This window comes from Buceros rhinoceros, unplaced genomic scaffold (assembly GCF_000710305.1).
Source record: "Buceros rhinoceros silvestris isolate BGI_N320 unplaced genomic scaffold, ASM71030v1 scaffold10419, whole genome shotgun sequence".
Lineage (NCBI taxonomy): Eukaryota > Metazoa > Chordata > Aves > Bucerotiformes > Bucerotidae > Buceros > Buceros rhinoceros.
In genome coordinates this window covers 20,501-32,414 of record NW_010432116.1, presented here as the reverse complement: position 1 = coordinate 32,414, position 11,914 = coordinate 20,501, and the positions used below count along the sequence as shown (strand labels likewise).

The following is an 11,914-nucleotide window of genomic DNA, read 5'->3' as shown; positions in this document are numbered from 1 at the left end:
GGAAGAGTTCCCAGTGTTCGTGGGGCCTGCACAGTGGGTAACTCTGTTTCTGTATTGCACAATTCAAGGTATAAATTAATGCTATGTGGAGTACCTTGAGTCTGAGGGTGAACGGGGGCTCATTTCTTTATCACTAACAAAAGTTTGTGCTGTTATTTGTCCCATTTAAAAATAAACAACAACAACAAAAAATCAGCCAAACAACCTCTGCTGCAGCACTGCAGGGCCAGAGTGGAAAGGTAAGGTGTATTGGTAATGGCTCGTGCACAATCAAGGTGGTCTTTTATTGATGGAATGTAGTAAGCCAGTTGATCCGCTTGTACTAACCTGAGCTTAATAACCAGGGCTTTTAAAAAAAAATCAGCAGCTTTATTTTGCTGCCTATGTACAGTACTAACCATTAAATACATTTAAAAAAAAAATCAAGGACCAGTTTGTGAAAAATCTGTTTTCAATAAGAAATCTGAAGTAAATAGCATGGAGCTATAGAAATAGTGTTATACAAATTCCAAATCCATAGGAGAGGAAAGTGTTCAGTAGTTAGAAGACAGCTGAAATTCTTGGAAGCTTTAATTGAAAAATTAAACTCTAATTAACATCCACTGAAGGATGCTTTTGGATATTTTATCTTTTCAGTTCACAGAAAAGATCCTGATTGGGAAAAGATGGAGGCAGTTAGCACAGAGAAACCTCAACAGCAATTGCAGCTGTAGAGAGTTTGGTTAAATTCTCCCCATCTCTGATGATATTTGTCAGAAGTCCTCACAGTTGAGGAGAGGGAGATGGGAGAAGCAAAGCAGGAAGAAAAGGTCTTGTAATTTCTGCAGAAGTGATAAAAGATTTGGAAATGTGGCAAGATCACACATTTCATTGGTGGCAGGAAGCCACAGACAGAAAAGTTAGAGTGCTAAGGGCTGCATTGAGATGATGTTATCCACATCCCTCGAATGCGAGTCAAAGATTTGTGATCAGTGCAGAAAAAGATTATTGATGCTTTTTCCTCTCCCCTTTCAGAGCATTCACTCAAAACACATTTCTGCTAAACCTTTTCTGGAATCTAGCTCAGTGCTCTTATTTCTGCTGTTTTCATAGGTGTTTTTTTCTCCGCTGTTTCGCTGTCTGTAGATGGCAGTTTGTTATATGAGGGATGAGAAAGTGTCCCATCATCTCTCTCCTGGCGTGACGTCACGTCTGCTAATAGCTGGTTTCTTTCCTTTGACCAGGACAGACATGCCCAGTATATTTGTAGTTACTCATCTTCTTGATCTGAGACTCAAATGGCTTCTCAACTGCCATCGGGGCTCATCTTACTTATTTTCCTCTATTAAAAGGTTGAGAAGAACAATCAGGAAATAGTTTTTATCTGATAATTACTGTTCTATCTCAGCCAACTGCTTTTTCCCCAAGGGCAGCACGTGGGGAGGCGTTAGATAACGCGTGATGAACAGTGTTTTCCTGGTGTGGGTCTTGTAGAGTAACCTTGGGGAAACATGACTTCAGAAGAAAGATCCCGTATGAATGCAGTGTCTGTTCTTTGCTTTTGTTGGGAAAATCTTTGGGATTTTGTTTTTTTTTTTTTTCGGTTTTGGAAAATCTTTTTCTGTTACATGCACTTCGGGTGATCAACAGCCTGCGCAAAGTGTGATGACTTCTTTTTTCCTTGGCTAGAACCAGGACTGTCTAATTGGCTGGAATTCTGCTCAGTCTTTCTCTACATGTGGAAGCACCAAAGGAATACTTTGGTTTGTTTAAGCATTGGTCTGTGTAATGACGCTCGTGTTCACCCTGATAACAGGAAGTTAATAAATCTTTTACATTTCCCCGTGCTTTGTTTTTCCTTGAAAAAAAAGCAGATTTTTTTAAATGATGGTTTACAAATGCAAGTAGAGCAAGCACTCTAAGATAAAATTCTACAAAAATGCCCGGACTGAAAAAAAATGTTAAAAATTGTATAGAAATACAAGGAACACACTGGGAAGTTCCTTAAGATTTAGCAAATGACACATTTCAGCGTAGAAGGTAACGACTTACAATTACACTTGATTGCAGTTTTATTCCAGATACTCTGTATTTATTACTTGGCTGAAGAAACTTTGCCTTTCTCCTTTTGGCTGCTGTCTTTGACATGTCAGAATTTCATATTTATTTATTTATTTTCACCAAAATGTATCATTTTCTATAGGTTTGAAAGGTATAGATACATGAAAACGTACTATGTGCACCTGCACCCTGCTCAAAGAAATGTGTGGGGTTAGGATTTGCCCTGGTTCAAATGAGGTTAAATTACAGAGTCTTGGTCAGCTGGGAGCAAAGTTAGATGAGCTTTGAGGAGTTGTTTTACTAGTGAAGTCCACAATAAAATCAATGGGGATTTTTTTGTTTGTTTGTTTGTCCAGCTTTTGGTAACTATTGCTTTGTGTGCTTTTCTGTTTTATTTTTCTGAGATAGTAACTTTTTAGTATGGAGTAATACTTTGTTAAAGCAGAGGATCTTTTATCGTCGCTTGTTACAATCTGAGAAAGACTTCTAGAGACCCAGTGCAGAGTCTTCATATCTAGAAATAGAGCTAATTAAATTATAAATGCCTCCCCGTAGAGATTTTTTTAGGAGCATCAGATAAAAAGAAGTGAGGCAGCATTGGATGTGTGGGAGGACAGTGAGGATGGAAACTGGACAGGTGGTCATGCAGACTTGTATTAGAGTGTTTTCTGTGCTATATGAAAAATGGATTGTGCCCTTGCCTTAAAGGATTAATCTTTATACATAAACGTGTGTGTCTGTTCACATGGGATGCAGAAAAGCCAGCTTAATGTTAAAGCTGAATAAATCTGCCTCCAGGGTAAGTCATTGCAAACGTTTTCAAAAACAGCTAATTGAAGGATGTCTTCTGGAGTTTCAACAGGTGAACACAGTGCACTGAGGGGCATTAGAATAACCCGGTAAACAGTATTCATCCTAATGCAGAAATTCCACATAAATCTGTAGCTCATTTCCATGAGCATCCTTGTCCTCGTCGCCATTCGGTTCAATCCTCTGGTTTTCTCAGGGATGTGGTTCCTGGAAATCTGTTTTGGTTCTTTAAATTATTAATGTCATTAAAATTTATAATTTTCTGTCATTACCTCTAGGAAAAATAGAGATTGTAGTGTGAAACATAATTGTCTTGTTTTGGAGTTGGTGTTACAACAGTTGAGCACAGCTAGAGCAGATTTAAATATACCCCTGAGCATTGTGGATGGGTAGTACAAACCAACTCCAGTTCTTTGTGTGCAGATAAATAGATAAATGAATTCCCCAAATGACCGATACTTGTGTGCAAATAAATAAGTGCCACAAGTTCTTGAAGAGTAAACTTTGCTGTTAGTGAACATGAACAGAAAATTCAGCGTTTGAAGGACTACCCTTTCTGTCCTGAGGTGAGAGCTACCACTAGCCTGGGTAATGGTCCAAGAACAAGACTGGAAATTTAGGTGACATCTGTTTGGAAAAAAACCCTTTAAGACCAGACTAAACTACTTGCTTAGTGTTCAGTTTCACAGTATAAAGAAAATTTTTGTGTCACCAAAAAAAAAAAGAAAAGAAAGAAAATGAAGAAAATGCATCACTTTGAAACAAATAACTGGATGAATAGACTTAATTGTAAGATCAGTCTGAAATGTTTCTTCCCCGTCACTGCAAGGCTCAGAACTACGTTTTGGATACGTGCTGTTACTCTGATGGTGTAAGAGTCAACTTCAACTGGTTTGCCTTTTTTTTGGCTTGTTGGTTTTTTCTTTTCTTTCTTTCTGCTATATTTATCACAGTCGGAACACAGGTGACCTTTCTGCACGTGACATTTAAGGTTTCACGTGAGCATACTGGGAACGCATCTGCAGGGCCTGCCTGTGCCAGGCAGGAGCAAGGGGTGCAGCACCCTGGCCAGGGAAGCTGCAGTTGGGCCACTCCAGCACAGGACAGTGGTGACCTGCTCTCCTCTGCAGCTCCGGCACGCTTCCCAGCTCCTGGACTGGCCAGAGGGGCCCTGTGATGCTGCCTGTGGCTGTAGCACCCTGTAAACGGGCATGGAAGCGACCCATGCTTTCAGAGCACCAGCACAGGAATGCATACGTAGACCTTTTGTTCCCAGCTCTTCCAACAACAACTTTTTTTCTCTATGCTTTTATATTTACAAAAGGACTCAGAATTTCTAGAAGGAATGGGTGTTTGCTGGTATGAATGTCCATCAGCTGAAAAAATGCCGGAGCTTTGTTCCCCGTGGGTTAGGTACTGAACCGAGGCACTGAAGGATTTAGCAGTCCGCACAGAAAAAGGTGGCACTTTCAGAGTCAGATTTAGCCCAATTCAGGGTCTGAGTTTTCCTCCAGAGGCTCCTGTTTTTCTTCTTTCGCTGTTCCATAACGAGACTTTTATGTACAGGACTCGCTTGGTGCCGGTAGCTGAGCAGGAAGAACCTGGGTTAACGTGTCTAAAATAATTGATCTCCTCCACTACCTCACTTCTGGAAATCCTGCGGAGGAAACACTTCTGGTCTGCTGCGTTTGGGCTTACATGTCTCATGTCGAGTATTTTGACACTGGTTGTGAGACATCCCTGAAAGGGATCACTTTGGGGAGGACACAAAATGCATGTGGTGTGAAGTGAAGGTTTGGATGATTCCTGACCTTTATTTTCTTCAGTCTGAGTTTGCCTGCTGTGGGAGACAGCCTGGGGGGTTATGAGTTAAAGCTATCCCACAGGATTGTCTCTCCCTCAGACCACAGTGCGGATCCTCTGTGTGGCTTTAACACCCCCTCAGCCCTACTGAAGAGCAATCCAAGGCAGCAGTCTGGAGGGATGTGTAGAGCTCGTGGGTCTCATTTTCTATTAAGCCTCAAAATCTTTGGCTTCTGTAAGAATATATTTATTTTCTGGTTTTCTCTTTTCACGCCACACCAGTTGGTCTGTTAATGCACTGAATTTCACCTTCTGCAAAGTTAAAAATTCACATTCCTAAAAAATGATGGGAAATCGGCAGAGGAACTAAATTGAGCCAAAGCTACAGCTCTAGCCAACTGTAACAAGTAATTATAATAACCCCATGGTCATTTCACTCACAGCTTGACAGAGAAGATGGCAAGAAAACCAAATGTATTTTTTCGTGAATGTTAGAAGTACGGGGCCAGGTTCACCTCTCCTGATGTCACACCTCAAGGTGTGGGCCCTGTTGAACGAATAAGTACAGCAACACGAATTATCTGCAGCCCCCCACCTTGACTGGGGGAACGAATGCAGTCAGTGGTGCTGCTGCCTGTCCTTCCTCCCGGTGAACTCCTGGCAGGAGGTAACCATCACAAGCTGTACTGCTGTTACAATCTGAGGGTCAGCTAAGCCTTTGATTTTCAAACTGTTTATCCTGGGGTAAAAAAAAAAGCTTTTGGGTTTTTCGTTGTTTTTTTTTTTAAATACAAAATACAAAAAGCATGTAGTCGAGTTGGCTTCAGTTCATCGTAAGGGCCATAGATGCAGACTCTGTCCCAGGATGGATTAGGAGGCTGGGACGTGAGAAGGTCCGCAAAGAAGCTTTAGGCAGTGCAAAGCCTGGAAAGAATAGCATCCTGTCCTTGAGATCTGCTTATGTCTTATCCCAGAGTATTCCGTGTGCAGAAACTTGCACTCCTAAATGCGTCCATCCCTTCCATGAAGTTTCTGCTATTTTTTTATTTACTCACAGAGATTATCTCAGAAGATTTCCTTGGGTCATTATCAGGATTAGTCTGCAGAGGTGTTCTGCTGTTCTTATGGGAAAAGTACTTTCTTGTAAGGTTTTTCTAAGTGCCGTATTTCCTGAAGATGGTTACATTTTCCTTTTTTTGTTCCGTTCTGAGGGTGTAGTGAGGTTCTGTTCTGTTAAACCAAAACTCTTTCTATATCAATTTGTTTTGAAGGCTCTTGTTTTTCACTTAGAAACCTATTGAGACCATCTTGGTGCTTTTCTATGAGGAACTATCCCTGCAGTATGTTAGTTACTGCCAAGATAGATGGTACTGTGCTATGCTGTTTTCTTTTGTTTCAGATGATGCCAAAAAAAAACCCCAAAACCTATTGTTGTTAAACACAAAATAAGAATATTTGGCCTAGACTGAGCATGTGCATCTGTAACATTTTTCTTCTATTGTCTCTGTAAAAAAAATTCTCCAACAATGAAAGGAATATATATATATAAACTGTCTGGACAAAGACATGTTTTTTAAAAGATTGTATCTCCATTCACAGGAAATCACTGATAATGAGATATTGGAGTTGGTACATAGTGCTCTGGGGAGGATGACAGTTATCCGGCAAATTTTCCCCCTCTCAAGGGACAACAATCAGAGATGCATGAGGAACAATCACCGAATATCATCCCTGCTGTGTGATCCACAAGAAGGCTATCTTCAGATGCTGCAGGTCAGTAGCTGTGTTCAGCAGAAAAGTCCATCTTCGGAGTCTGACATGAGATTTCTGTGACTATTACCTCAGAAGAAGAAAAATAGGAGCACAAATAAATCCGAGCATGTGAGCTTGGGTCAACTTTTCCTGACTTAATTATTGTATTTCCCAATACCAAGCACTTCAGATGTGGTGTCACGTCCATGGAGTACCAGCAAGTGGCTGCACTGACTCAGAACCGATTTTGCATATTTCATTTTCATAAGAATCTTCTTCTATTTGAAAAAAAGTTACGCTCACGTAGCCTTGTGGTGTTCCTGCTTGCTTATTACATTGATGCCTGTTAGACATAGGTTGTGAAAGAGTTAATCTGGGAGGATAACCGAGCTCTGATAGCTATTGGGCTGCGGAGCATTCCACATTTAGTTAAATGGACTGAATCCAGCTGATGTATTCAATCTGTCCCATTTCAATAGTCTCTGGCAGCTGGTAATTGTTTGAGCATGTGAAATACGCACTACTGGTTCAGGTTCCACATTCTGGAAACAGATTTGACTCTGGCGTGAGCAACTTCCCAAAAATTCTTGGCAATTTATCCCAGATATCAGTTTTTTCCTTGCAGTAATTTAAATATAATTTTAGGTGCTATTTCCAAGGATAGTGCAGTAAGATAGAAGTGCAGGTCTTGGACTTGCTGTGGAAGTCCGTGCATTTCTCGTTTACTTTAGACAGTTAAGAGTCTCACTGGTATCACTGTTGAAGCTGTTGGATAAAACTGAAAACTTTAGTGAGATTGAGAATATAAGCTTGATTAGAACCTTTCTGTTGCAGATTTAGTCTGGAGATGGACTGAGTGAGGATGCAGCGGTTGAGCCTGTGTGTTGGCAAGTGAGTCTAAACCGAGCTTGGTTAGGCTGCAGGCAGGGTGCTGTTGAGAATCTGAGCTGCTGCAGTCTGGTCAGGAAGATGATGTGGGGTGACAGATCGTGAAAGTTGAAGGGCACATGCGAGACCTCTCAAACTAGCTGCTCCCAGTGTATCTGGTGTTACCTTTAATTTTCTGCAGACTGAATATGGGATGCTTTTAGCACACGCGGTGCTGTCTCAAGCATTCCATAGCTGCATTTCTTTTCATAGGCTTTGCCAGAACATCTTCTGCAACACCTTGCAGCCATATAACTTGTATTAATTTCCAAGTATGACTGCGGTGTTGTTAATGGTCCTGCAGTTCAGGTACTTCCCATCTTCTGTTTCCTTTTTCTTAATAAAAACCAGTTTTGACCTTTGGCTGTGGAGAAGCGCATCATGAAATTCCTGCTGTTGCCAGAGGCTGCAGTAGCTCCCAGCTCCACCTCAGGCTACGTGAATCCACCACAGGCAGTGACTGCCTGCTAGCACTGAGCCCTTGCGGTGCTTCGAAGTGGCTTGATTAACACCACAGTTTCGAAATCCCTGGCTTGTTCTCCCTTGGGCAGTCTCGTATTAATAATTCTTTGTTGTCAAGGTAACTTTACAGCTATTGAAGGTTAATTTTTTATTTAACGGTTTTGAAGAAGAATAAGCTAATCTCTGTCAGCCTCTAGCTGTAAGATTTTTATGAGGGAGAATTTAGCATTTTTAACAAGGTAGTAAAGAAAGAAACATTTGTGTCATGGATTATTAGCTTTGTTCCGGCTAAATTAATGAAAATCTTTTTGGAACGATTTTCTTCTCGGTGTCTTCAGTCCACATCCTGGAGAGTTGTTTTTCAGTGGGTGATCATTCCAGTTTGGCATTCTGACAAGGCTTTTAAAGATCAGGCTGTTCTGCAAGCTCATCCAAAATCTCATCTGTTAGGAGTGCTTTGCAGAAATCCAATCTTATTCCATGAACCACCTTGTCAAAATTTTGCTCATGCCCTTATTTCTTGCAGGTATAATATACACCGCTGGGTTCCTGCTTCAGCTGGAGAAAAAGCTTCATAAAGCTTCCTGTCTCAGTTGTTTTATTTGACTTCATAGGACTACATTCACCCCTTTCTTATTCCTCGTATGTGATTGTCTCTTTTACTTTTCCCAAGTGGAAAGAGACTGGAAAAGAACTTTCTGTGTTCCATTGGTAAGGAGTACCCTGTGGTTTGGGCCATCGGCCTTGTCAGTATTGCCTCCTCTGGGGGAGAGTGCTGGAGCACACAGGGATTTGTAGTTAAATCTCGACAGACCTAGGGCGTATCCCTGCCCAGCTTTTGAATGGTTTTTAGTGGGATTACCGCTATTAAACTGTTTAGATTATTTCAGACACAGCCGTACTGAGCCAATTTGAAGACATTGTAATGTATAACCTGCTTCTTTACAAAATCTTCCCCGTTAAATACTTGTTTTGAAGCTTGTCTACAAATCTGATATTTTTATTATCTTTTTTCTTTCATCAGGTTATTCATGGTTTGTTCATAAAATCAGTTTTTTTCTATATGTTTTTGAAGAAGGATTCCTCTTTAGAAATCTAATTCCAATTACGGTTTGTTTCTTCGCATTTTTACCATTTAGACAGTTAATAAGCTCAATCTATGTGAGATTCTATTTATATTAAAACATCACAGGGACACAGTGTATCTGAAATCATTTAGCATAGTCCAAAATACATACTAAGATTAAAAAAAAGCAAAGAGAAAACCCCAGCAAATGGTGTCTCAAAATTAATGAGGTTATTCCTCCCAGGGTTCAGAGTCCAGCCTCTCTACTGAGGAACTATTGCAGGCATCACTTTGACATATTCAAAGAGAAGATGTTGAAGAAGTGTGGGAGGGTATTTGTTGAAACAGCTCCTCCTCTCTGTGCCAGATTTCATTCTTCAAAGCCTTCACCGTCAGGTATCTTTGTAGGCACCTCTTAGCAGTTGCTGCTAAGGAGCTGCGTTTTTATTTAGGAACTGATGAACTCACTCACAGATTATACTACTGTTAGTGGCCTGATCCTGCAGTTTTGTCCACATGAACAGCCTCGCGCTCATCTGACCTGTTTACGCTGCTGTGATTACCCAGCTCTTAAGGCTACTGGGGGCAGTAAATATTGATTAAGCCCTATCAAAGCATTCACCTTCTCCTATAAAAGATTGATGAGCCACATTTTTCTTTTCATTCCAAACCTATATTTGCATGTCTCTTTAGCAAAGTTTAATTTGGACTTCTGGCCAGATGTTCTGTCACAGTGAAGCTGTTTCTGAGTATCACATGAAGTGACTTCACTGTGCATCGCACGACATAATGTCTCCCAGAAGCCTGATGGCATGTGTTCTATGTGAGGTGTGGTAGCAGAAAAATTGGTTGAAAACCCCTGAACAACGGCAGGTGTCCTCTGGCCACGTGGGGTTTGTGAGCCCTATGGAGGCTCGAACCCCGGGAACGTTCTGGAGCGAGCTTCTCCTCTCTGCTTAGACTACCTCTTCTGAGTGCAGCAGTTCTCCATTTGCATAATTATTTCACAGAGTTTTTGTTCAGTGCACTATCAGGGAGCAGACGACAGTGCCTAGGAGAAAGGGTCAGTACCTCCGTTTGTCATTTTTTATTGCCTCCAAAACCTAATTTGCACCCTTATTTATTTAGAAATGAGCTAGGGTAAAATGATAATCTTACACCCTGTTTTGCAATTCCAATATTACCTCTCGTCCTGCCATCTGACTCTCAGTTCTGTTCAGTTTTCTTTATCAAACCTCTCCTGCTAGACTTTCCCTGAACAGTTAGCGTTAGCTGTGCCAAATTCTTGAGACGTTCAGTGAGCGAAGCCAATGGCTGCAGCTAACAAGCTTGAGCATTACAGGGTAACCCAGGCCCCATGTTATTGTTAACGTGTTGTTATAAAACATAACCCTCATAATTATGATAAATACTCATGAAAAATAGCTGAAGGACAGTGGGCACTCAAACTGTAGGAAGGGGAAAATGGTGTGAGATGTGTAACTCGGTAAGAAGGGAAATAAGAAGTGCTTATCAATTAAAAAAAAAAATTCTGGGAGCACAGCCTTCGAAATAAAACTTTGGAAGCCCCATTGTTTGAGATAGTTAACTCGAGTGGGCGCAGCACTGAATAACACGCCAGTTAGATTCCTTGCTGTCAGAAGGCTTGAATAAATATTCACTTGAGGTCTGGTTGTCTGGTGTTTTAGGAAAATTTTATTCAGGCTCTCATTTGCCTCAGAGGTAATAAACAGCCCTTTGGAAGTTTGAGGCTGACATTTGAGTCTGTAACGAACGTTCGGGTTTCGACTCTGGTTTTCTCACGAATGCCAGACTGCTGGCTGTGATTTTGTTCTCCATGAGCAGCGAAGCATGTGTTTAATACCCAAGTATTCACGCAAAGTCTCACAACGGGCTCTGCAAACTCATGTAAGAAAACAAAATAGGTCAAATCTCCCGTCTCTGCACTCTTAACAATACCGTTACACCGCGAGTAACCCATCAAGTCTTCACTGCTCCTAGGGAGATGCACCCTGTCGTTAGAGAACGTAACTGCGGTTGGCAGCACTTGAACTTTGAACACTGAAACACAGTTTTAGGGCATGCTGGTGTGCGTGTATGCAAGCCCAATGGTATCCCTCCCCAGGCAGCAAGCATTTCTGCTGCTGGCCGGTCGTGCTCGCTCCGAGCTCCTCTCTCGCATGCTTCATCCTCAGAGCTGATTTCTGTGGCCACTCACAGGGTGATTTTGGCAGCAGCAGGGTACAGATGCCCAGCTGGGAGTGAGTCTTTGAAGCAGTGGCATCTAGGTGTCAGCTTGTCTTCCCAGCTGGTCTCTTCGGTGGTCTTCTCTGGCCAAAATTCCAGTTCTGCTGGCAATTTGGAAGTTGGGGTCAGTCCTTGTGGCTTGCTGGCCTTCCCAGAAGAGCACTTGCCTATGATTAGTGCTCCCAAAGGAGTTAAAAGCTGTCTTCAGCATAACTTCAAAAGTCAAATCACTCTGGTAAATCTCATGAAATTCACATAAAACCCTCTATAAAACAACACTTGATAGTGTGATAGGGAAGGTTTCCGTTCTCACTGAAAACTTCTGCTCCGCTAATGTATGGTGGATTTTTTCCTTCATTGCAAAATAAAGGCTCATAAAGTCTGGAATAATTTCCAGACAATATACCAGACCATGCCTAAAATTACTCATGTACAGGGCGTACTCGTTAATGTATTGATGAAACTGTCACCATCATTCTTCCAGCAGATAGATCAAAAAGCGTTTCAGTCACGATGTCTCCAGCTCTCACAGCTCTCAGCAGGGAAGTGAAAGAGGAACTGAAAATTGCTCTTTCTTCCTCCAGACGGGACGGAAGAGACACGCTTCCCTTGCTTTGTTACTGATTCAGAATGCTACCTGAAGGCTAAGTTTTAATTTTACTACTTTCATGTGCCTCTGACAACACCAGTGGAAACAGAGTATAGCTGATCTCTCAGGTTGCTCACAAATTCCTTTTCAGTGGCCATGTTTACGTTCAGAGGGAGTTTGTAGCTGAAAATTAAAATGTGTGTGGAGTCGCAGTAACA

General features: G+C 41.6%; 1 protein-coding gene across 1 annotated transcript in view; it reads left to right on the top strand.

The window, feature by feature from the left end:
* Positions 1-6,303: 6,303 nt before the first annotated feature.
* The window catches only part of LOC104500060 (glutamate receptor ionotropic, delta-1-like), a gene marked incomplete at its 3' end in the record, with an annotated part of 9,420 nt that continues 3,809 nt past the window's right edge, over positions 6,304-11,914 (top strand). The window contains exon 1 of the mRNA XM_010143655.1: positions 6,304-6,426. Coding sequence (XP_010141957.1) covers positions 6,304-6,426 — 123 coding nt within the window. The remainder of the gene's footprint in view (positions 6,427-11,914) is intronic.